General features: G+C 36.4%; 1 protein-coding gene across 2 annotated transcripts; it reads right to left on the reverse strand.

Annotated features, from left to right (window-relative positions):
* Positions 1-617: 617 nt before the first annotated feature.
* NUP37 (nucleoporin 37) lies at positions 618-26,677 on the reverse strand. Of its 2 annotated transcripts, none has more exons than XM_054186430.1 (10): positions 26,597-26,677; positions 25,044-25,263; positions 22,687-22,811; positions 21,609-21,681; positions 15,507-15,601; positions 5,750-5,840; positions 2,867-3,048; positions 2,246-2,296; positions 1,778-1,871; positions 618-970 (listed from the first exon to the last, which is right to left on the reverse strand). In XM_054186430.1, the coding sequence occupies exons 2-10, from the start codon at positions 25,197-25,199 to the stop codon at positions 857-859; spliced, it is 981 nt and encodes a 326-aa protein (XP_054042405.1). In that variant the 5' UTR covers positions 25,200-25,263; positions 26,597-26,677; the 3' UTR covers positions 618-856. The 2 variants fall into 2 exon arrangements, with proteins under 2 accessions (XP_054042405.1, XP_054042397.1); XM_054186422.1 differs by having other exon boundaries at positions 26,574-26,652.
* Positions 26,678-27,596: the final 919 nt, after the last annotated feature.

A 27,596-nucleotide genomic window follows, 5' to 3' on the forward strand; every position in this document is an offset into this window, starting at 1 on the left:
ATCTAACTACTGCTAGTAAGGATGGCTATGATGCTCTAAGGAGCTGTTACACTAGCTGAACATCTTGATATCACTTTACTTGCAAAAGCATGCAAACAGGATACCGAAGACAGGAACTGTCTCCATCTTTTTCCTCTTTTACTTCATTTCTAGGTCTTGTATGGGAGAGGCAAGAAAACTATGTTTCTAGAAAGCAGAATGTCTTTGATTTTCCTGTAAAAGGCTGGAAGTAAAAGGCTGTAAACAGAAAAAAAAACGCACTCTATTTGGCATACTTGAAGTAAATCCCTCTGTCATCTTAAGAGAAATAATACTTAAAATTATCATCTGATTATACCATTAGCTTCTTCACTGTTAGTGGTAACTAGTTTATTCAGCAAATATATTCGCAGACAACATTTTATGACAGTACATTATTGCGTTTCTTTCAAATAAGATAGTGATGGTCAGGAAAGTTTATACAGAGACAGGTGTTCTATCTGTAGGTACTCTGAACAATTTCAAAGTATTTGCGCTGTGTTAACTGAGCGAGATTGCCAGACGGAGATTGCTGGATACAAAATCTCTTTAAAAAAACCCAAACACTTTCAAAAATTAATTTCACACCAAATGCCGTATTAGAAAAGTATACATTTTATTTTAAGGGAAGTAACCAAGTATCAGATGTATGATAACCGATTTTACAAAAGCTCTTGTATTTGCAAGCTAAAAATCAAACAAAAATGTTTCATATTTTACTTGTTCCTCTCTTATGTTCTTCAAGTGAATAAATACCAGTAGGAAGAGAAAATTCCTTCGCTTTACTAGAAAAGAGACATTATGCTGTAAAGTTTCATATTGAAGGCAAAGGCTTATTTTACATTTCAGTTACCCAGAAGAAAATTTTATGATCTCCTCCAACTGCACATAATGGAAGAGTTCTATGCCATGTCAAACCAGATCCTACAGCAGCAGTGCCAGTAAGAATGGGCTTTAAAAAAAAAAAGAGAGAAATATCAATACAGCTTACCACATAAATGATTTCTATACCACACATACCAATTGCACAGATAAAAAAACCACAACAGATTTAGTACTCCTTAACAATTACAGTTAAAATACAACAGAAATCCAACTGAAAAATCTGATTACTTGCTGCTTAGTTCCAGTAGCTACTTCATACAGTCAAGTAAGATACAGCAAAATATTCCATGATAACAAATTGTTTCAACTATTTTCATCATTATTATTATTATTTTAAAGGCATACTTTCACACTTAAAAATATTTTAAAATGAAATTACTTCCTGTTATTTAAGCGTACTCAAAACTAGTATGTTTGAGGTAGTATTTTTACTGTAAGCATTACAAATGTACACTAACTCCAGCAAAACCAAAATATTTCCTCTGCTTTGCATTCATTGCATCTGAATATAGTTTCGTTAATGATTTCAAATATAATTAGTTCAAACCTGTAATACACAACCAGCTGTTTTTAGCCTCTTTAGAATTAGCAATACTGAAAAACGTATTAAATACCAGGTTAAATGTGTTTTTCTCCCCCTTAACACCAATAAGGAAAGCAAAATAAAACATAGATCAAGCAGCTTTTAAAATAGCAGCTTAAGTGTGGTGTGATTTTTTCTTTCGCCTTAGCATGGCTGACACAAACCAAAATAAAATAGGCAGACCAAGCAGATGGTTTGAGCTAGTTTTTAATTGTAGCTTTGAACTAATTATGAGCCTGATTTGAAAAGAAGAGATGCAATTCCAGTCAAAAGCTGAACTCAAAAATTTACCTGTGGATGTCCTAAATGATGAACAAGCAGTTGAGTAGTTGTCTTTCCTGGATATCCAGTGGTTGCAAACAGATTTTCGTTCACTCGGGACCACCTACGAATAAAATGGAAGTCTGATAGGGATATTTGAAAAGTACAATCAGAAGCGCACACAAAGTGGAGTTCTCTCTTGTGGTTAACTGTGTTAAGCTGTCAGATCCACCAGAGAAATAAGTTCAGAGAAATAGCTTGTAAGTGATTCACCACTCACAGCCCTGTATACATGTCATTGTAAAACAGAAAAAAATCATGGGAATGTTACACATATATTCTAAATGTAGGTCATTCACGAATTTCACAAAGTTTATAGACCAAGTTCCCCTAAAAAGGTATGTAAGTGAGACACAACCAGGTCCCTAAACTCACAGCTGCTTGCATATACATGGATTTATATAGACCAAAACCACAGAATAGAGACAACACTTATACCTGAATAATCTGGCTCGATCAACATGGACGGGCCTCTTATCCTGTGGATAACTAAAACAGACATTCAAGGTAAATAACTGTTCTGCAAACAACCACAGCTCATACAGTAAGTACCAAAAGCGTGTATCGTTTAAAGAGTGAAGGGGACACATTGTTTACTCTCTGTGAAGAAACTGAGGGAAAGCCAGAGCTTTCCTGCAGCTTCCATCTCAGTTTGGAGCAAGAAAACTGAGTAGTTATCCAGTTTATTATGATTCAATAATTATGTATTTATGACTTAGAATGAAATTAACAAACACCTAGAACTTACAGTGAGAGGTAAACAGCAGTGAGGTACTGTCTCGGACAAAAAGACAGACAGATATATATATAAATATATATTAAAACATAACACATATATATAAAAGATATATATATAAAAGACAGATAGATAAGGATGAAACAAAGAATGCCAGGGAATGATCTGTATTGATTCCATAATTCCTGATGAATGTTCATTTATTTACTGAATAGGTGATATAATACATAGTGCATCTAAGTGCTGTATTAGCAAAGTAGCCACATCTCTTCATGTACTGCTTAAGAAGAGAATAAAGAAAGCCATCTTGCGTATAAAAATACCTGGAGCGAGTGATATCCCAGATTAGCCAATCACTTCCAGCAACTGCTCCAATTTTAAGAGTATTTTTTAAACACCAGTCTGCTGACATCAGTGGCGTTTGTTCACACTCTAGGGAGAGAATGGCCTGCTGTGTAATTAGATCATAGAATCGTATTGTTCCATTTTTCTCCGCCACCATCAGCTGTTAAGAGAAATTAATAGAACATTGTAAACTTAGCATGTAATAAATCTTCATATTTTTATCACTACTGTTTTCTATCTTCATCAATGACACAGACAGTGGGATTGAATGCACCCTCAGCAAGTTTGTAGATGACACCAAGCTGAATGGTGCGGTTGACATGCCTGAGGGATGGGATGCCATCCAGAGGGACCCAGACAAGCTCGAGAAGGGAGCCCATGTGAACCTCATGAGGTTTAACAAGGCCAAGTGCAAGGCCCTGCACCAGGGTCATGACAGCCCCGGTATCAATACAGGCTGGGGGATAACGGGATTGAGAGCAGCCCTGAAGGGAAGGACTTGGGGGTACTGGTGGATGAAAAGCTGGACATGAGCTAGCACTGTGCGCTTGCAGCCCAGAAAGCCAACCGCATCTGGGCTGCATTGAAAGAAGCATGGCCAGCAAGCTGAGGGAGGGGATTTTGACCCTCTACTCCACTCTGGTGAGACCCCACTTGTGAGTTACTGCATCCAGCTCTGGAGTCCTCAGTACAGGAAAGACATAGATCTGTTGGAGTGAGTCCAATGGAGGGCCACAAAAATGATCAGAGGGCTGGAGCACCTCTCCTTATGAGGACAGGCTGAGAGAGTTGGGATTGTTCAGCCTGGAGAAGAGAAGGCTCCAGGGAGACCTTGCAGCAGCCTTTCAGTACTTAAGGAGGGCTTTTAAGAAAGACGGGGACAAACTTTTTAGCAGGGCCTGCTGCAATAAGACAAGGTTTTAAACTAAAAGAGAGTAGATTTAGACTAGATAAAAGGACAAAATTTTTTACAATTAGGGTGGTGAAACACTGCAACGGGTTGTCCAGAGAGGTGGCAGATGCCCCATCAAGGTCAGGGGAGAAACATTCAAAGTGGGCTTATTGCAGGGAGGTTGGAACTAGATGACCTTTAAGGTCCCTTCCAACCCAAACCATTCTATGATTCTACTGTATAGCAAACATAGCATACTTTCAAGCAAATAATATTAAAATAGGTACAATTTTTCACTTTGCATCAGAAAACATTCTCCTAAACACTCTTCCACCAACAAATAAAAAACACTTTAATCCATATTACTGTCACATTGTTATACATAGTGATTACCTGATTTTGGCTATATCTATCTTTGGATATCTATGTGTATAATTTTGGCTCTTAGAAGCCCCAGTTCTTAACCACAGATGCACTGTGATTTTAGAATTGTAAAGCAAAAAGTTATTATTTTAAAATTAAAAAGTTCCTGTTCTGACTACAAAGAACTGACTGACAGACATAGTGCTGTACAGGGAAACAACAGTATTGATCACTGTAACTGTAGAATCTGGATTCACACTTACTGAATTTATATACCATCTCTTGCTTCATTCTGTAAGTTTGCAATAGATTTTATCTAAACATTTTCCATTAAAGAAATACATGCAAGTAGTTGTTTATTAAGTATTATAGAAAGAGCTTTCTGATTAAATGATGAAAGAGCTTTTCTCCATAAGGAGACGATGGCTCTCAGATAGTCATGACCAATAATTAAAGCAGGCGAAGAAACATTAAAAACAATACTCCAATAACATCCAAGTTTGTTTGGAAAAAGAGCTGTTACCAAAACATGCTGTTCTGCAAACTAAAGGACATGGTGCAGTAAGCATTTTGAGCCGAAATAAGCTTTTCAGCAACCATCAGTCTGTCAAGTTTTACTAGCTTTTTGAAGGGGTTCTTTAAAAAAAAAAAAAAAAAATCCTGTGCCTACTTGTTGATAAGGGTCAAATAAAAGACAAGCTAATATGCAAGATCAGTGTAATCTGCAATATTCTTGGGCTAATCTAGTAATTTTGTTGTGCTAACAAAGTTGCCCAGTAGCGAAAGTAGCAAACACATTCAATTGTGATACCACCTGAATCAACAGTTTTCCTAGTTTTCTTAGTAAGGACTGGATATTGATATTGGTGGAAAGTGTGGTGCAAATAGAGATCCTTCTTCCCTATTGCTATGTAAATATTTTGATATCTTATTTGACTGCTTTTCTCTGTTTTAGTGCGTGTTTTTGTAGCAATCTGAACAACTACTTGTAGCTGCTTAAGGCAGTTACTGATTGGCCCAACAGGAATAATAAATCCAAGACTGCAAGGACTAGACCATTAATGAAGCTGAATGTGGTATATATCAGCTGATTAATCCTCCCCAGTACAATAAACAGATAAGTATAAAATCACAGTTTATTGATTTGTTTTGATTTTTCAGCACATTATTTCATATATTCCCAGCAAGAACAACAACAACAAAAAAATCCCTTGCTAACTTCAAAAAGATTCTTTTCAAAACTTGGCATGCTTTTATAAGAGTCTATGTTATTGGTGGACTGTGTTACCACAACTGAGAAAAACTTGAATTTTTCTCTGGTAACTGTAAGTTAATATGCAATCAGCAGAACAGTTATTAACAACTGATGTATGTAATCAGGAAGGAATATTTCTGATGGGAGGAGTGAGGGACTGAGTGTAAAATGACAAGAATGAGAATTAATTTACAGTGACTTCCCATTAGCAGATCCAACCGATACCCAGTTACAATGTACACTATCTCCCCAAACCTTAATCTTCCTACAGCATCAAAGATTCACAGTTTAGATAAGTCTACCCTCTTGTTATTTTAAAGGTGGTGAGGGTGAAGAGCTGGAAAACACAACCTTAAAAGCCTCCTCAGGATGCCAGCAAACACTCATTCCAGGAGAACGTAAAACGAAATGGGCCTTCTCATTTCCTTCCAAATCCCAGACCCTGAAGCAAAAAAAAAAAAAAAAAAAAAATTAGTATTAAACTATGTATTGCCATTTGACTGCAAATACATTAACTTTCAGTGCCTCAATACATTCACAAAGGAAGTGACCAAATGAAGCAGTGTTTGTGCTTTATCGCTTCAAGAAGTCAGTAAAAGCAGTCAGTGCTGAAGACAACGTATTTTAACACTGACGAACTAGGCAGAGCCTCTGTTTGAAAGGGCAATATCCAAATAATTTTACGAGTTTAGTTGTCTAGACATGAAATCTAGATGATACTTTCCCATTTTATTCATAAGTCAACACTACAGCCTTTGTACTATACCATAAATAACAGTGAAACAACACAAAGCAGGAAGGTCAGTGTTGGTCTAGCTGATACAAGCAACCTAGAGGGAAGTACCAAGCAATTTAAATCATCCACATTACCTTGTAATGGGTAAGACCATGCATTAAAGTATTTTGCTTGACTAATATGTGAATTTCCATTTCTTCCTGGTAAGACAAGATTGAGTAATGGAAATAAAAGAACTAAAAATGAAGCTAAGGCAAATGAGGACCTACGGCAGAAGTAACACTAGCCCACAAAGGGTCTTGGCAAGCTTTCAACAAATAAATCACGTATGCCAGTTTAACCTTCTCCTGGAGAAGCACTTTTTTAAACAATCATGTAAAAAAATTATTTAAAAAATCAACAATATTTGGTCAATATGGATTGACAGGGAAGCATATGCTAAACCACTGAAACTAGGTTAGGTGATGAGTGAGTTTTCTTTGGATGCGTTCGATTTGAGTGTTAATGAGCCATGAAGCTATCTCATTTATAAAATGCAACAAAACCAAAACTGAGACTATTTTATCCCACAGCCACTGGTCAACTGCCTCTTTTCCTACAAAATCAGTAGCTCAGTTGTAGGACAAAGACATCACGAGTGTGAATATAAGTCTGGACAACAAGGCTGGATACTATTTATATGCATTTTCACACCGAGACATACACATATATCTTTCCCCCCTGACACGCAAAACCTTAGAAACAGCCAATTTTTTAAGTAGTGTTCTGCCCAGTCTTTTGAGTTAGATGAGTGGCTATGTACTATTATTGTTCATTCTAGCGGATTTTTGCTGACTTCCTTCAGACTTTTTCAGTTTATATCTCACCAGGGTGCTTAGAGCCTTATATTTAAGAGATTTCAAAAAACTCTTAAATAATACATCATAAGTCTAGACAAAATATATGGGAATAAAGTAAATATATTTAATGAACAACATTGTTTTCTTATGCCAAACCACAACAGATCAAATATTTGTTTTCCCTGTAGAAAACACAGGGTCTCTAATCTTGAAGGATCAGTGTCCTTATTAAAAAAGTCAAAACAAAAACCTGACAACCATTTAAAAAATGAAATATCTACTTGATTAGGTAATTTAGCAACATACAATACTTTCTTCTACTGCCAAAAATTTTGCCTTGTAGATTTGTCCAAGTCAAATCAACACTCTCCATGTGTATTTACTGTGCAGGAAGAAAATTATGATATAACAGAAGACAGTGAATCATTTTGGCCAAAGGAACATGCCATCGTGTTTCCTTCCCTGAAGTGAGTGAGGTTATTAGGTGTTGAGACAGAAATTTATGCTTTCTACCTCCCTAACTTTTTTATTTATAAAATGCCAAACTTATGTCTCTTGCTTTATAAGAATGGTAAGATTGTTAGTAACAAACAGTGGTGGTGGGGGGGAAGGATAAACGCCCCCCTTATATTTTCTTCTTTCTTTATTGATAACAAAGATGGTATCATTTAGTTTTGGGGAAAAAAAGGGTAAAAAAAAAAACAACAACAACAAAAAAAACCCAACAAAAAACAAACCAGACAATGTCTGAATGCATCATGTCCATGCCGGTATGGAAGTTTACAATTACATATGTGTTCAATTAACTCTTTTCAATATTTCTTTGTGACTAACCCAAGTAAAAAATGTGCAAAGACCAAAAATTCAGGCAAACTGAATTTCAGTTACTCAATTACTCAGTAATCATAACCAAATCAGCTACAGATGCTAAAAAAAAAAACCCTCAAGTTTTGTCCACATTCCTATCATGTAAATCAATCCAAAAAGACTGAGCATTTTGTCTCCCACTCAAAGCCCTTCAAACTTTACTAATATTACCATGATTTTATACCAAAGCAAACTAGTATCTGCTTTTGCCCAAACATCCTTATTTTTTTGTAACCATGCAATGTGATACCCCTCTTACTGCTCCTCCTACCCCCATCAGCTATTGTTGTATAGACTTGTTATTGGGCTTGGGGTATTTTTTTTTGATATTTAAAAAGGCTTCCATAATAAATTTAAAGGCAAAAAGTTTGAATAACCACAGTTGAAATAGGGGCCAAAGTTTGAATGGAAAGCCTCAAAACCATATGTAATCTGCTTAGTAAATGCATTGTTTTTTAAGTAACTAAGGACTAAGAAATTATATGCTGCAGTCTCACAACATTTAAACTAACACAAAATACAGAGTTGCAGATACTGTTAAGAAAATTCTTGAGATATTAATACATTTCGTTTGTCACACACATCCTATGACTAAACAAACAAATGACAATTGCTGTTATCTCAAAGCACAAAGATATTCAAGCTATGTTGGAACAACTCTTATTGTATGGCGTATGCATAATATGGGTAATGACATGCTGCATATGAGCGGTAATTTTATCACACAATGGACTTTTATTAAGGTTAGCAAAGTATTCATTAGAGCATCTGAAAACCTGTCTTGTGGCAATTGAAATGATTTTTTTGATTTGAAATGAAATTTTATATTCTAACTTTCTGAATTTTGAATAATTCTAACTAGAGAGCAAAACCAAATCCTAACTGAATAAAACCCATCATTTGCAATAGTAAAAGAACAAAACCATATTGCAACCTTCAGGCATTTCTCAAATACCCAGAAGACGGACATAAAAAAGGGAATTCTTTCAACATAAGATTTCCAACAATTCAGTGGGTGGGGTGGGGGCTAGAACAAACCTGGACATCTGATACCATTCCCAACCACAAAGCATGATCAGCTACGCTTGAACCATTACTCATAGATTACTGACTTACTCTTAAAAATGGCCAACATGTTTTGTTGTTTTTTTTTTTAAATAATATCTAACTTAAATACCCCTTGCTGATGTTTCTTTGTATCTCCATCAGACATATTCCACGTGCGAGGAAAATCCTACCACCCCTGAAAAGTCTGGAGGACTATGCAGAAGGGAGAGATTCCTGTTACAGAGATCACACAACAGAGGTAAAGAGTGAAGTTGTTCCTCACTGAGCACAAGGAGTGGGGAGAGGAAGATCTCAGAAAAGGAAAATGGAAATACAGAGGTTAGTTAACACTCTGGAGAATACAACCAACCCTGGCCTTGTCACAGGTCTTCTGCCAACTCCGTATGGAGGTGGTCATCAAAGATCCGAAGAGGATACTAGGTAAGACATGAAAGAACAGAAGGCTGAAGTGGAACTGTAGAAATCCCCGCCAGCTGTTCATAAGAGAAAGGTGTAATATTAAAGATAATTTCTAGTAATTTATTTTATTTTACTGACAAAATGAAGAATTTAAGTTTTTATAAATCAGGTAATGCACTGCCCAACTAACAGTTCACTGCTGCACAATCTGTAGCAGAATTAGACAGCAGAACTCCCTATTCAGCACACCATGCAAAACAAGCCACAAAAAGGGTTGCATGAGGAGAAAGGGTAAATTCACCTGTGCTGCCTAGCACTGGTCCACTTAAACTATCTCCTGACTAAGCATACAGGTTTCTAAATTTGTGACTGGAGAGCATTTTGTTCACTTATTTTTTGATCTATGAAATAATAGCTTTTTCATAGAGTAAATGCATAAATACTCTTTCAGAAAGTTGACACATGTTCCCATTTTGTTTTGGTGGTCAATGTCAATGTCATTAAAGAATCAGCAATTGGAATCTTTTGGATTTTGGCATTAAAATCCATGTTACCTCTAGCTTCTGGTAATATCTACTTGGATATGCCAAGCGTTCATCTATTTTTCACTGGTAACTGTGGAATGTAATTCCGATTATCCTCTTCAATGTCGGTAGAAGTAGAAGAGGCAGGGGAGCAGAGGCACATGTACTATCTCAAGCATCTCAAGCGACTGTTCTTTGCTAACATGCATTTCAGAACACACACACTCAGAAATAAGTCCAAGAAATACAGACTACTACTACTGAAATAGCCTTAAAGTTTTCTAAAGCAAAGCCAGAGACTAAGTAGTAGTTTTGCACAAATGTGAAGCTTCAATTGTATCCTTTAAATCAAAGAAAAATTAGCTGGCTGTCAGAGTTATCAGCTTATTGTTTCCAATGCAGACATAAAACTAAATGCTTCTGTGGGATGACTGTTACTGAGAAACTCTATTACAATTCTGCCAACCAGTTTCTAAAATACAAGGTAACTGCTAAATAAGTCTAATGCAATGATTTCTATTTAGAACAATTTATAGGCTAGACTACATTTTAGGACTGTGTGACCCTTAACATAAATCATAATGCGTCACACAGGAAATAGCTACCATTTCATCTGCGTATTTTGAAGACTTCCTAACTAAAGGCTTATTTATCCACACTGAAGACCAAACTGAAATAACGCTCCAAACATTTGATTCGGAAAGTGATTTATTTATTTATTTATTTTAAGCTAAATGGACACCGTAACAGGAGACTGGTTAATACTCGCATAGTGATTGTGAAGTACAACGAAGTTGTGGTTAATACTTGCATCGTGGCTGTAATGTGTAACAGAAACTGTGTAAGACTACATTTGGTGAGCATATAGGGATGCATACAAAAAGCATGCGAAGTCAAAGACTAGACTCCTAAAAATAATCCCAGACTCTCCTTTATTTTAATCAATTATAACACATAACTACCTTGATAATTGTAATCAGCATACCTCAGAAAGGATAAATATTTTGGTATGACATTTCTTATATGAAGAGACACATAGGGGAATTCTATCACAACAAACAGATGAAGATAGAAGAGCATGAAATAAGATACCTTTTTTAAAAATTCTGGCAAAACCCTGCAATTGAGTGCACTAGGAATGGGAAGATACAAATAAAATATAATTTTGGAGGCAGGAATAAGTGAGAATGGCAACTTTTCAATATAGCCAAAGACTGAAATATTTATTGAATTAACAAGGTAAGAATCAAGTGCAACAAGTGCTGGCAACGCATTAAAGAAGACAAGACAGAAAAAACCAAGCAAACAGGAGTTACCACTGGCTTTCCTTCATATTGCCTAGAGAAAGACCTATACAAAATAACTAAGACATAAGAGCACCATGTAAACAAACACACTAAAGATTAAAAAACCCTAAAACCAGAAAAAACACTACAATAAGTTTTGAGACTCTAGTTAATTTAGTTTCCAGTTATATCAAACCTTTCCCTCGAATCTCTGTCCAGGGAGCAAAACTAACCTTCTGATGGACGGGCATTTGTTGTATGTACAACAGAGAAGGCTGAACTTGACCATGACTGATAAATAAATTCACAAAGTCCTTCTCTATGAAGGAACACAAGCCATGGCACAAGTAACTGAACAGAACTCAGAAAGGAATCAAAGGGCAAATACATTCAGAGATAGAGTGGAAGATGACTCAATGTACATTCTTTTCTATTACACACACAGAAAGAGAGGAAGATGATGTAGTTTAAGGAATCATAAAAAAAAAGAAAAAGAGAGAGGGAGGGAGAGAGGGGAATGGATGACTCCTTTTCAGGTTTTTAAAATAACAAGCCAATCCATCACTTGATGACCATAAGAAATTGCCACACTGGCATTATAAAGGGCCTGACACTGTCAGTAATCTTTCAGTTCAATATGAGGATGAAGCATGAGGTGTTTATCAATCAGAAGAATTAACCTTTTAGCAGTCAGAGGTTAATTTTTAGCATGCATATAAGACTAGTGGCTTTTACCAGGATGGTATTTTGCATGAAATACTTCAAGAAACATGAGATAGTGCCAAAAACTACCAACAGCGGAGGGGTGTCAGTTAAGCTCTTGTTGTTTTCCAAACGTTTCCTGTGTTCTTTTTGTGGGGGCTTCATTAAGTATCAGAACAATATGATTTGTACATCTGAACCCCTGCAGCCTCCTTTGTGTTTCCAAATCGTAACGAAAACGCCAGCAATATATATTTTTTTTTCCTTAATAGTGGTGCTCAGGGAGTTGCACACACAGTTCTCATTAGCTAAGCGGGATGCATGTATTCCTACATGGAATGCAAATGTTCAAAGAAGTGTATAATGCTTTATCATTTTAAGGAATTAAATGAAATATTCCTTAAAGCTACCATAAAAGATTTTGTCTTATTCATTAAACATGCTCCTATGATACCAAGAATGGATGAGCAAATTACTTTAATTACACATAAATATTAGATAGAATATTGAAACTGACATAGGAAAGATAGATCATGAAGAAAAACCAACTAGATTTGAAGGAAAACAAGTAGATTAAATCAAAGAGGTGATTTTCTTCTCTGTCATGCGCAAGTTTGCCTTTCAGCAGAAATGTATAAACACCCTAAATTTGGAGGTTTTATGTATACACAAGATATTTACTTTTATTTATTTTTACTTCAATTGTAGACAATATGACTTATAAATAAAACTGATTCAAATTTTTGTTTAATATAACAGTCGTTATTTTAGCTATTTCCTCTGCCAGTCTTTTACCATTTCCTTTGAATTTTGCAATCAAATTAAAAAAATAATCTTATTTCTGTTTTTTAAGAGAGTAAAGCAATTACAAAATGGATAAAAAAGTGAAATACAGGAAACTATACTGCAAGTTCCTCAATATTAGTTTACTATGAATTGCAGTATAAAATAAAAAAAATTGAAAATTACAATATCCTGCCAAAGATATAAATTAACTATATGCTTGTGAACAGCTTCACCCATCTTGTAACATAGCGATTCTTGGGATGAAATGAAGGAATAATATAGGATATTGGATTTGAATTTTTCAGTCAACTTTTCAGATGTAATGTTAGCTACAGGAATTTTGATCTTTACTATAAATAGTTTTGAGTAACTGCAACATAGTGGGTTTTAAGAGTCTTCCAAAAGTGTCTTCTTCAGAAAAGTAATTCTTTTTAAGGTTATATTAGTTTTGAGATTCTCAGTGCAGAGAACGCAAGATTACTAAAGCGTACAGCATAATTACATACCAACCCCTCTTCACTTGTCTATGAATGCACACACTACTTTTATTTACAACTACATAACGTAGATGGCTACTGCAATTATTGTTATTCAAGAGTATTTTTAAATCAGTTCTGCTTCACAGCTGGGAAAAAGTCTTGTGTTTTGAGACCAACAAGGCAACAAAGACTACGTGCAAGAAACGATAAGAATTCCTCAATGACATAACAGCAATTTAAAGGTAAGAACACTGAATATATCACCACAGCCTCTTCAGCCAGTGAATTACACTGTCTTCCAACCAAAATAACTGAACCCAGCTTTGAGATATCACTGTTGCAGCAGCTTGTGTCAAAGATTGTTTAGTTCATGAAAACTGAAAATTTGGGTTCCTTAGAGATCTCGGCTAAACTTACTACTGAGTGAAAACCAGGGAAGATCTAAACATATCCGTATATATTCTGTACGTACTGAGACACTGTATTAAGACATTATTAAGATTTAAAAGTTCTTAACAGAACAATACCCAAATACTCAAAACTTTATGTTGTACTAATTGTTCTAGAACTTTATTCCAAAGGTATTAACAGATGATGTATCCCAAGAACAATTTCAGGATAGAAACTCAGTACAGACAGAAGAAATATTCCTATTCTTACATTACTGCTGAAGCGAATTACACAGTAAGTAAGGAATGATTTTGGTAAGTCCCAGGGAATGTATTTTCCATTAGTTTTGAAAGTGTAACCTTTAAATTCAATAAAAAAAGTCTTCATGCTCCACATGCATGAATGGAAAAAATAAGAACTCAAGTAGCCAAAAAAAATCCGACTTATTTCCCATGGCTTTTAACCAAAGACTTTATGGTTTACTGCATAAAATGTCTTTCAGAGTTACTAAGTTGAAATCTTGATAGCATACATTAATTACATCATTTTTATTTCCTTTTAATTTAGTATCAATTAGACTACTGTTTTTAAAATAGTTCTCTTTCATCCCAGGAACACTGAGCATTTCATAAAATAAACAAAAAAAGGCCACATATTCAAACAGCTCTTTGCTGAATAAGCCCAATATTAGTTTAGATTTAATGAAGAAATCAAGGATAGGAAATAATCAGAACAAGCTACGAATAAGTCATACATTTCTACTATTCATTCCTAATGATTTTGTTGGGAATATGGACAGGGTGTCTATGGAAAAACTGCCTACTGGTCAAAGTAGTATTTCTGAGTTCCCTAGGGGTGTTAAAATCACAGGCCTTTTAGATTTTCTATTTATGTAGGACAGAGTAGCTCAACTAAAGCTAATAAACTGTGATTTATACCAGTTGATGATCTACCCTTTACAAAATCTCATACACAGAGTAATCATTCTAAGATCTAGTACCTTCTCTCTTAGCAGGCAGAAGATGGCTTAAGTGAAAAAAATGACAAAATGACTTTTTTTCCCCTTAAGTACTAGCTGGTTATTTATGTAGGAATTGGTATGGTTTTTTGATATGGAATTGATTTGGTCAGAGACCAAATATATAATTCCTAGTCAGAGCAAAAACTAAACCAGCTCCTTAACTGAGACAAGTTTTGAATTATCACAACTATTACAAAGTCAAAGATGATGGTTTCTCAAGTCTCTTGCTGCTACTCCAATAACTTGCAAAGCCTGCATAACTGCCCTCCTGATCTCTCCAACTGTGACATGCATTGGAGAATAGAATAGAATAGCAGCTTTATAGATTCATGTGCACTACTAGAAGATGGGGATAGGGCACCTTTTGACAAGGAAAAATTCCTGTACTACAAAACCTTAACCAGCGTTTTTCAAAGTATTTAACCATGTTTCCCTTTTACTTCAGGTTACAAATAACTAAATACATGGGTTTGAAGCAGCTATAATCATGGTATTATGAGCTGCCAGTACCACTGTATTAGTATGGTACTGCCTTTAGGCTATGTAATCCCACCTCCTAGTAAGGCTAACAAATTCGAGTAAGCGGACAAGTTCACATACATATACTGGTTTTAAACTTGACTCATCTGATGACAGAATGGAAAGAGAGGGTCTGTACAGTTCAGCGCTCGGCTATGCACGTCTTCTCTCTCCTTTTCTCATGCCTTTTTTTTCTGTCTCAGCAGGGGAAATTCTAGCGTGTGTAATCCCAAAACAGAACAGTTTTCTTCCCGTTGTATCTAGTTAGTTCAAAATGTTGCTTTGGAAAAAAAAACAAACAAAACAACCCACAAGTCATGACAAAAAGCCAGTACCCAACGTAGTTAACAAGACCAGTCCACTTGTCTTGTTAGTGGGCTATGAAGGTCCACTAAAAATAAATGCTTATTTATTTAAGCAAGCATAGAAAGCATACACACACAGAAAAAGCCAAACACTACTTAATTTCAATGTTTTGAACAAAATGCATACCTGCAGGTGTGATCATCACTTACACTTGCAACTTCTTGACCTTCATTGGGAGCAAACACCAGATCATTAATGTAATCTGAGTGGCCATCAAATGTCTGTCAACCAGAAAAAAAGAAATACTTTTACCTTTGAGCTGACTGTTCCATCAGTCCACGATGTATTTAATAGACCCACTAAAGAAAAAAAACTGTTAAAATAAAGCTATCATGGAAGGTAAAAAATGTATTTATCAGTAAATGGAGATCTTTAAAATATTGAGTTCATGTGTAGATTCATATTGTAGGTGAAAAGACCCCCTGCTATTCCTTCTAGTTACCACAGAGGTCAGCTTGATGCTCCTGCTTGACAGACATTAGTGAATCACACCAGAAATTTTTATCCCTCTTTCAACCACTGAATTTTGAAGGTAGAAGATAATAAATCTCAGAAAGAACGAGGAGAATGATCAGGAAGTGAATGTATGCATGATCTACATATCTTAAAAAACTCTGATTACTAGTAAGTAACTCTTATCTCTGCATAGTAGTTTTTACTAGGGGCTCCTGCAAGCAGCAAGAGAGTTTTTTGCTGAAGGAGCAATAAACCAGCCACTTGTCCAGTAAATGCCCTTTTGCAAGCAGTGAGGACACAAATTGCTTAAGAGGATATGTCCACTAAAGATGGCAGACCAAAAGTCTACCTTTAGAAAAAAAGAGTGAAAAAACTCTCTGTGAAAGAAGACGAAACAGAAGACAATGCACACTTAAGACTTAAGAAAACCAAAAATGAGCAACAACAGCATAAGCAAAACCAAGTAAGCCATATGACACCATAGGAATTCAGCACAATTTGTATTAAGCATTTGAGAAGAACAGACACAGTGCTTTGTGCTCTCTACTTTATATACTGCTGTGCTGAAGAGGAAAGAAAATGGGGTAGAGTGCACACTCTTCTTTTACTGTGCTATAATATATTATCCATTCTCAAATAATAGGATATGAACACTCGTGGTGTGAATGTACATGTGAACTGTCACTCAAAAGCAAACATTTATAGTTGTATCAGAAAGCATGAAGTCATTTCAAAGGGAACCTTGTTACTGTGTAATTGTTCTCGTCTGAAGCTTCTTAATCATGACATTTTTATTTCAAAGTACTGAGAGTAATTTGTATATAACAAAATCCAACTTAGCAGCATAGCTTTTCTGAATAAGAGCAAAATCCCAGTTTTAGTAAAAATTAAAAGTTATATAATTCATATATTTCAAAGGTTTTTCAGCTATCTTGGCCAGAATATCAAGACCCCTTTTTTTTTTTCTCAATTCTATTAAGTGTTTTGTACTTATCTGCAAACATCAGTCATCTTTTAAGGTTTACAGTATCCTCAAAAACCTAAGTGAAAGAACTTACACACACTCAGCATTAAGCAAGCAAAACTCATCTCATTTAGGGTCCAGTTGAAGTTTAAAGTACATTCAAATACATTTACATGGGGGCTTCATATGGATAAATCATCTCTGATCTCATTAGAAAATCAGTAGCTAGTTAAGATATCAATTTGCTCCCTCTGAGGATTTACCCATATTTTCTCTCATTAATTATATCTATGGTCCTTTTGACAGAAATCTCACTTAAAATATTAAGTCAGGCAAATGTCCATGTGTAGACGTTTTATCTGTTACTGTTCTATCCCCTTCAGTCCCACTGCTTAAGTCTCAAGGCGTAACTGCTCTTGTTTTGCCACCAAGGTATCATAAAAGGAGATAAAAATATCCTCTGTATAATAACGTGATATGGAGCGATTGCAGAGAAAACCAAAGTCGAATGAAAACAACCAGTTCCACGGTTTTCCGAAAGGAAAACACACTATCTGTTCCCTAAGTGCAGCTATTCTGAGGAACAAACGCAGAACTGATAAAAATAATAAATCTCTCAAGCATGCACAATAACTAAATCCCCCTCTAAAAATTTTATGAATGCCTTCAATACAGAAACGTTTTCAGCAGCCAACTTAATTTTTTCCAATAGCTCATAATTTTATTAAAACCTTGTGGATTATACTAGAACTAATACATCCTAAGATGATGCTAAACTATTTAGACAGAAATGCCAAGTCTTTTGAAAATTTTCAGCATCCTGAATTCAAATATCCTGTCTTATTTTACTTTCACAGTTCTGATGAAATATGCTTTTTATTAAACAAAATTTGAAGCAGGAGAAGGAAGCCACAATTCATTTCCAAATGAAAACCTCAAAAGAAGAAAAAGATTTCACGACAATCCATCAGTCATATTTTACCTTTTGTTTGTTGTTCTGGGCTTGATCCAACCCATAAATTTTGGATTACTTGTGTTGACAAAGTAATGGAAAACTCACTATGCTTCAAGTTCCTTGTTGATAATTACATCAAGACAGTTTTTCCACTGGGAAAACAGAGTGAGATTTCTCTGTGTATCCCTCCAGAAGCAACACATACTAATTGTTTACTATAAAAGACAAAATGTTCAGAGATTACATTTTGACTGTAATCACTTAATTCCTTCAGCTTTGTTTGCACATTTTGTACCTCTTCTGAAAATTCCACGTGTCTTTACACATGTGCACCGTACAAGGGATCAGAGTCTTCCATGTGTTCTTCATGAGTTCAACCTCAGGTTTATGAAATAGCTTTTCTGAGGTATCAATTGACTGTTACTAAAAAACCACTGTATCAAACTTTATTGCAAGCCAGCTCAGCATAGGTCATTGAGTATTTGTGAACATCTGAGATTTTGCAAATACTTTAAATCAGAGTTAGATGTTACTTTTTTCGTGACAAGAAGTATATAGTACAATGATCATCCAGGTATTTTTCACGCTTCTTGTCAAAAAAACCCAGAAGACAGTCTAAGACAACTTTTTTACCAATATAAACATACTAGTCCACCTACTTCCTTTTCACTAATGACTTCCTCAGTATTAGGTAAAAATATGTATTTTTAGCTGTTTTCCAATTATTTTTAACATTAGACCAAGCCTGACTCAGTAACAATATGGATTTTTACTTTTTTCTCAGTACATCCTTAATGAAGTCCTTAGACTGTTGATTCCAGTGATGGAGCTGGCAAAATCAAAGCTAACAGTTTTCTGTTAAATTCAAGCCAACACTTCTCATTTGTATTGCGTAAGCACCAAACGATCTTTAGTCTTCTGTAGCGTCAAAAGTGAAGCAGCATCCATGACATCTTCATCTGACAAAAATAAAATTCTGTGATCCTTCTGTCTACATTAGACACTGGAGGAGCTTATTCGTATCAACTGGAGTTGAATAATTAAGATATTGTAATTGCTTGTTTCCTTATGGGGCAAAATAACATCTGTACCTCTAGTACTTACAGCTGTGGCTGTTCAGCCTAAATACCACATTCTAATGTCCAGCACCTGTTGTTTTAATGCTCTGTGGTCTCCAGACTCGCTACCTATCCTAAAAAATTATTTTGATGTGTTATGCAATGAACATACTTTTGCAGTAAAGTTTATAACTGCAACTCAGAGCATTTTGTGTAGAAAGACGTCCTAAGGGTAGATGAATCAGTTCTCCAACAAACCTTTTTGTATGAAAAATAATTGCTATCTTAATGGAAATGTAAATGTGGCATTTCAGATTTATTTCTAGGCATCCAGTCAAAGCTACTGTGTAATAAATTCCCCTAAATTAGAAGTGCATGTTTTAAAGTGTCATTTGTGTTGGTCAGATACCAGAAAAAAATCTTGTCAGAACTCAGAAAACAATAACCCATCACAGAAATTCTATTCTGAAAAAACAGCACTCAGCAGACTGTGCTACTGAGTTGCCCCCTTTCCTTCTCTGGTTTTAATACAGATCATGTGTTGACCTAAAAAATAATTACCTCATTGGTATATTCAAAGTTATTGCTATTTTGAAAATGCGTTGTTTGTAATCTCATTCTAATTCAGTAATGAACAGCTTACTAGAATTCTTCATTAGAATAAAATTGCTTATTTGAACTTGTATGTTAAAAGTTTAAGCTCATAAATTATCAAAGGTGTGTTTGTGTGAAGTTATAATACTGATTATTTCTCTGAAAGCAATTAGTTCCTAATGAGCAAAATGGCAGATCCCATTGAGAATTCCTAGCGTTAAGTCTGGGCTGTATCCCACATCAATGTGGAGAGTCTGAAAGCTGGCATAGACATGAAGTCTACTCTGTAAGGTATAGAAGAGGACCTTTTGCTATGGACCAGATGATGCAGGGACAGGAAGAGGTATGAAAATTATGAATTAACACAGCTGTCACGTTCAGTTTTTTTACAAAATCCCATAAAATTCTTGATCATTAATTAAACCCCAATAAAAATAACTAACAGCTTTAATATTTATTAAACACGTAGAAAAAACCCACTCATCCATGCCTTGAACTAGTGTCCACTGACTGAAATCAAAATATATTAAAAAATTTAGAATTTAGATGCTGAATTTAGCTGAATAGAGCCTCTAGTGCTAGGCTCATCCATAACCGTCCATCATTTACACTGTTATTAATGATTTCATCCATTCTCTTTCTTCTGCATGCTGACAAACAGTTCTAAAAATTTCCTAAATTGCAACAGACATACATAATTAATAAGTAACTTTACATTCTACTAAAATGTTAAAAGATTTAATTCACAACATTAAAGCCTGTTGTCTGAAGTATCATAAAACTGGCACATATTATACAAATTGGTAACTTTAATAAGGAATGGCAGATATCAACTCACAAGCAAACAGATTTAAGAACTTTTTCTAAAATACTTCTGACAAAGTATCTTTCTAAGTCAGAAGTGTCACTCAAGTTGATTGTAATATGTCAGTTATCTCACTGCCTGGGTGACAAAGCCATATAATATGATCAAACATGAAAAAAGGAAATTAAGGGTGTGTGCATATATGAAGTAAAATAAAATGCATTTTACGTAAAGAAAAGACATTCTGTCTTTTAGTAACATCAATCTTTATTTCTTATGCCATGCTTTTATTCATTGCATTATCAGTATGGCCACATAAGTGACATCCGCAATTCACTTAGTTTCTGTATGACAAATATCATTGTTTTACTAATACAAATTACCAAACCACAAATGAAAGTCTATTTTCTCCTTTATGCTCAATACAGCACTGTCACCAAAAGAGGCATTATCATATTCCAAAGCACTAAAAAAAGAAGGAACGGTCTCCCCCTGATTTTTTAGCACTAATTAGCCTTGTTCATTCATTGGCTGAGACTTCAACAAACAAATTCAAACTGGTTAGCACAAACATCTAATTAATATTAGTACTTGGCCTGGGACATTGTTTCAAAGGCAGAATTTTGAAGAATATGTACACATCCAAGTGACACAGCAGTTGACATGTCTTGCAAACAAATCTCCAGAAAACTAATCTTGCTATAAAGTGAAGACAGTATTTTAGACCTGGCTTCTTTTATATCACTGGTTTAAGAACACTACCATCTACGCTGAGAAGGAGAAGTGAAATTGTACTTGAAGACGACATTCCCTTTGTTTCTATCTTAGAAATAAACAAGTGACAGCCTATGGACATGTTTAGTGCACCTCTCTGCAGCTATGTACTAAATTCAGTATTCTTCCTTTAAATTTTCGACTGTTTGAAATAGTTGAATTACAACTTCCAGGTCCCCATGGAAGAGAAATTACTAAATCTGCTTGTCTTAGAGAGGAGTACAATAACCAATACCACATAAAATTTTACAGGTCTTCATATAAAGGAACCTTATCCAACTTGGTACTTGAAATTCACCCATAGAACATTCTGTTTCTGAGTGTATTTTAAATAATCCATAAACCTCTACCTGTTTTTCTTCAATTTGATTAAACTGTTTCATAAATACTTTAAAATCAAAAGATGATGTAGTTGATAATTACAGTTATTCCCACTTGAAAGACAGAAAGGTATATACAATGCAATGATTTTCCCTAGAGATGATCGATATAGGATCTGTCACCGTCCAGTGAATTCTATCTCATACAGTATATTAAGCAAAATGGGGCAGAACGGCAGTTAAAGATTAGACTTCACTAAAGACTAAATATATTTTTAAAAAATCAGTTTATCTGCCCTTACCTTAAACTCATTCTTGTCCTGCAGGTCTGAAGTAAATAGCCTTAACTTCCTATCAGAAGCCGCAGTACAAAACCTACACTCAACAGACAAAGAAAAGCCCTTCAGTCAATTAACACTGCAGTAGTTGACTTTTTATCAGTTTCCCTTCAGCTTAAACCTGCAAAGTGACATGCAAAGCAAAATTCAAATTCTGAAAAAAACCAAAAGCTTCTATCTTAACTTTTCTGCTTTGGCAATAAGCAGTTATAATCGGAACTTATCTATAAAATAGCGTGTATCAAGTGCCAAGAATGGCATGGTTTCTTTCATGGAAAGAAATGGAAAACATTTTACAAAGATAAATCTGAATCGACTATCAATTACCTAAAATATCTCTCATAACTGCCATTGAAACTTCCCTTGGAAGAAGTTAAGCAGCAGAGCACAAAAAAGAACCCTCATTATCAGCGTTTTAAAATACCAAAACATAAATTCATAAACCAATTTCTAATGTATTTTAAACAGAAGACTGTACAAAAATGCAGCAGTAAGCAAGCATCATAATTTTGAACAGGCTTACAAGCTATTGAGAACATTTTAAGTGCATATTTAATAGTTAACTATCTTTTTAGATTTACACCTCATTGGGTCTCACAAATAGCATCTGCGAGATGCTCCTAAACACAGCCCATATTATGTAGACCATTACAAATAGCTTTATAAAGCAGGCCATTACAATAGTCTCATCCTTAGTAAAGTTCTTAAAAGAATTCCTTCTTCACAGATGTACAAAGAAAGAACTACATTTTACGTCCACTAAAATAATGAATAAGAAAAAAAAAATTATTTACTGCTAGTTCACTGGGGGTAGGGGCAAGGGGAACAAGAAGTAGAATCAAAAAAAACCCCAAAAAGCCCCAAACCAAAAAAAGAATGACTCTAAGAACAAAAATGTAGTTCTACTGAAGTGTTCAGAGACTTCACCAGTGATTCTAAAGAGTTAGATTTCACCCATAAGCTTTAAACTTAGTCCAATATTAAGGAATTAGGGAAAACAGGTAAGAGATGAGGATTCATTGTACTCATTTGTTATAAATACCTTATCTGGGGAGGTAAAGCATCAAGTCTAGTTTCTGGACTCCATGCTATGGCATCAACTCGGATTCCATGATGAAATGTTTTTAGTGTCTTATATTGCATGCCTTCCACTTCCGCATCCTCCTCCTATAGAAATATTGTAGTTAGCTAATCCAGAACATCATGTTGATGACTTCTAACAATTCAAATTGATACGAAATTGAAAGGCTTTCAAAATTACATGTATCTGGGATCTTTTTGGATTGTAACACCCTCAAAGTGAAAACCTGGAACATACAGAAAGTATTAACTTGAAATATGGAAGTACTTAAAAATACATGAAATGATTGCAGTCTCAAGCCAGAGGCCAATGCAGAGCACAAAAGTCAGAACTGAGCTACAAGATGCTGAGCCCATTCTTTGTACAAGTAGTATCTTCACAGATACAACGAAAGCCACTTATAACAGTAAGCAAGCACAGACTGCAATGAGAAGAAACACTGGAAACAAAGGCAAGCATGTCATTTAAGCTATCTTCTCTCCAAGTTGTTTCTACAGTGTAGAAAAATGCTAGCACTTTTTGAATGAACAACATTCTTCAAACAGCAGGAGCTAGAAAGGTACCCTCTGTCATCTAACATGACCAAAGTTACTAACTTGTCTATTCTTCCCGCTGCTGAGCACACTAGATGGTGGGAAAGGTGAAACAAGAGGTGGGGTCGTGGACTCAGTCAGTTGACCTCTAAAAAATTTTAAAAGTTTTCAAAACATCTAATCGAGCACCTCAAAGGATATTTCTACAAAATTTTCTCTGTATCATAATTCTGCTTTAAGGCAAAGAGCCCCCCTTATCCCCTCTGCCTAACGTAGAGGCTAGGAAGAACCTAGCTGAGGAAGCGTGAAATTATCCAGAGTTTTTCAATGCTTCTTGAAGCAAGGAACAAGAATAGCATTTTCTTCCCCTACTTTGAAATACTCAATGACTCCACATGTGGAAGGGAAGGAAGGGTGCAAAAGTTACAGAAAAACTGCCTTGTATCAGTTGTCAAAATTTTAGTTAGTTTCTTTTCAAGGCCTACACGAGAAACAAGATAGAGGGCAATGCAGATGACAGTAGGTTTTTGTGGTTAGCATGAGGTGCTTTTCAGAAAACTTCCAGCAATAAGACTTTGGGGAGTAATAATAATAATAATAATAACAACAGTTATGCTGTTATTCATATTAGATTAAGTACAAGAATAATACTGTTTAATAGAGAAGTGAGTTGAACAAAAAAGCTTAAAAATAGATTCCAAACATAATAGTTGTCTCCTATTGATTTTCTAGCATCTGGGGGAAAAAACCTAACAAACTAATTAAAAAAATAATCTTATACAGCATAAAAATATACAGTACAAAGTATTTTACATTTTTAAAACTTTCCTAATATGATGACTCTAAATAATTTCAAGTTAAGAAAACATATTTTACTGTTTCTAACAGTCTGTGAGAAAGATCCAATAAAAACAATTGGGAAAGCAAAAAAAAATAAATTAGGTAATTATTTCAACAGTCACTTTAGTTGTAAAATTGAAAGCAGTTTAATCTTTGCTGTTTCACAGGTTAGCTGAAAGCTTTAGAAGATAATTTAATCTAAATGGCAAATGTACATAGAACAAAATATAGCTGTGCAAAAAAGGAGCCAATTACCCTGTGATGATAAAGAATGTGCAGCCAATATGAAGTCACATATTTCCAAAGTTGCATGCTTAAGTTCTCAAATAGCAGTCATCAACATTAGCAAGAGATACTAAAATGGGATTACTCTCCCAGTAGAGCACTCCCGTTTTCTTTGCGGTCTGTTTGGGGAGTGCAGTGATGCCACAAGGGGTAACGGTTTTAAACTGAAAGAGGGTAGGTTTAGATTAGATATTAGGAAGAAAATCTTTATGCTGAGGGTGGTGAGGCAGTGGAACAGGTTTCCCAGAGAAGTTGTGGATTCCCTGCCCCTGGAAGCGTTCAAGACCAGGCTGGATGGGGCTTTCAGCAGCCCGGTCCAATCAAAGGTGTCCCTGCCCATAGCAAGGGGGTTGGAACTAGATGATCTTTAAGATCCCTTCCAACCCAAACTATTCTATGATTCCATTCAAAAGAAACATGACACCAGCAGGATGGTAATTTATACCAAAGTGTATTTTATATATATACTTATATTTTATATATTTATGTATTTTCTTGAAGAACAAATATCCCAAACTTGTTAATGTAATGAACAAGTAAAACCTTCCCCTGATTACATGGGGAGGGGAGGAAACAGGACCATGGTCTTTGTGCAGTAGAGGCACTGGCAAAGTAAGTTTCAGGAAGTAACTAATAAAATCAACAATAACACAAACTAACCTGAAATCTGCATGACCCAACAACTACGTAATTATTGCCGCCATATGCAATGAGGGAACATGCATCTCCACTCTCAAATGGATTGAATTTTACCACATGCACATAATCTTCACAATCCACAGTGTAAGCAATGTTTCTAGTAGAATCTTGCTTCATTTTCAGTGGACTAAGTCAAGTTATCATGGAAGTGATGTCTTCTCCGGGATGAAAATCTGCATTCCTACATAGAAAGTTTTAAAAAGCACGCATTACTCATTTGCATGAAGAAAAAATGTAAAAGGCATTTGGCACAACAAATCAAGATTTCCTGTAACATCATATTTAAGAACACAAAAGCTGCACTTAATCTCATTATTTTTAGATGTAGCATGTAGTTTCAGCAATCAAAAGATCAACTAACCTAACTAAAGTACATTCAAAACTGTCTCTACAGACTTCAGCAATAACTGCAGATTTTGTGCTACTGTTAACACCCCAATGCCAAGACAAGAAATTAGGTAACTGTACGCACCAGAAAAGTCACATACAGAATTTTTAAATTTTCATCCAAATCACACAAAATGATACATTTCTACCTTCAAATTCTCTTTACTTGTGTACCTCTTTAAAGACTATACTAACTAAAAGCAGAGTTAATCAAGGCTACAAAACTGTAAAGAAGAATACTATCACGCATAATATTTAAACATGGTTTCATGACTTAAGCCACCCCAACTGCAGACACGGCACCTATACCTCTGTGTACCAAAGAACCTGTACTTTACTGTATTCAACCAATTTTCAAGCAAATCAGGTCCCTCTGCTAGAACACAAAAGGCTGAGATACACAACTGATTTCAGAATCACTCCTTTTAGTCCCAGTACAGACTTGACACTAGTTTAAGCCTTTTTGGGAAATCAGGCCTTTAATTACACACCACGTGGAAAAACAGCTTCGAATCTCAGACCTTTGACAGATTTTGCTGCATTAATGATCTGAAGGTCTTAGCATCTAAGCCTGAATTTTGCTTGGGAGCCACCCAGGTTTGACATGGGCATCACTGAGATGCAAAGACGCTCTCCATAGTTGCAATGTTTATTTATTAATTAACAGGACGAACCACCACATTAACATAAATACCTTAGCCATATAACTTGTATGGCTACACTCCTAAGGCCAAATACAAATTTTAACCCCATCCGTAGTTTTCTTCCTATCAGACTTCCCACAAACACAGGCCCCCGACCAGCTTTAGGTGAAAATACCAAGAATTCCATTAGCTTAATTTATTTAGGAAACACAATTCGGGCAAGTCAGCCGTGTGGGTACCCATTACCTTCCCCCCCACCTCCTCCTTCACCCTCCTGCTCCCTCCTTCTCCCTTCAGGGCCCAGCTGCCAGGGACTGGGCCACCCCCACAGCACCGGTCCTCAGGCAAAGGCGAGGGCCCGGCTAGGCGAGGCCGGCTCGTGGGTCTGACCGGGCGAAGCTCTAAGTTCGCCCTCACGACCCCGGAAGGGGACAACCCCCCACACCCGCCTCACACCCACCTCCGCGACCCCGAGTCACCCACCGGCACCGCCACAACCACCGCCTCTCCCGCCAACGGCGCTTCCCACCCCGGGAGCGGCACCCCATGTGCTTCCGGGTCAGCGGCTCCCGCTCTCTAATTGGGCAGCTGCGGAGGATTTAAATTTAAACCGCCGGTAAGGGTAGTTAGGAGCGCTAACTGTTTCTGTGCGCGAGCGGCTCTAGTCTCCCCGTCAAGCAGGTAGCGCCCCTTGGAGAAGCGGGAGCTCTTCAGTCGGCTGGGGGGGGGGGGTGGGGGGGCTGGCTGTGGTTCTCCTCTCCCCTTCATCCTCCTCCGGGAGAGGAGGGGGCTGCGGCGGCTTCGCGTGGTACCTGAGGCTGGGGGAGCTGCATAAGGCTGAGGCGGCCACAGCCGGGGGTGGGGGGGGGCTTCAGCTGGGGGAGCGGGACGGGGACGGTGGTGGCGGTAATGGCTCTCAGATTTGGGGGTCTGTTTGGCCGCTCTGAGCGGCAGGTCTTGTCCCTTGGAAACCTCTCAGGGTGGGGGGTAGAGGCAGAAGCTTCTCTCGAGAGAATTTTGTCTGTCCCATACGGACTTGCACCTCCTACCTGTTTCATTCTCTGTGGCCTGTATGTTTTACTCATGTCATAGAATCACAGAATGTGTTGGGTTGGAAGGGACCTTTAAAGGTCACCTAGTCCAACCCCCCTGCAGTAAGCAGGGACATCTTTAACTAGATCAGGTTGCTCAGAGCCTCTTCAAGCCTGGCCTTGAATGTCTCCAGGGATGGGGCCTCCACCACTTCTCTGGGCAACCTGTTCCAGTGTCTCACCACCCTCATTGTAAAGAACTTCTTCCTAATGTCTAAGGTCCTAGCGTCAAGGTAAAATAAAGTAGGTTGTACTGTGCAAACATCTTGGAGAGTAAGTAATTGTTTGAACTAAGGGGAAAGGTTGATTTTATGTTCTGAAAGTAAATGGTATGAGTGTTACTCCTGTACTGTATGCAGTGTTTGGGAACTGCGTTTTAGGAAAGAGCAGGC

This window comes from Rissa tridactyla, chromosome 1 (assembly GCF_028500815.1).
Source record: "Rissa tridactyla isolate bRisTri1 chromosome 1, bRisTri1.patW.cur.20221130, whole genome shotgun sequence".
In the NCBI taxonomy this organism is placed as follows: Eukaryota; Metazoa; Chordata; class Aves; order Charadriiformes; family Laridae; genus Rissa; species Rissa tridactyla.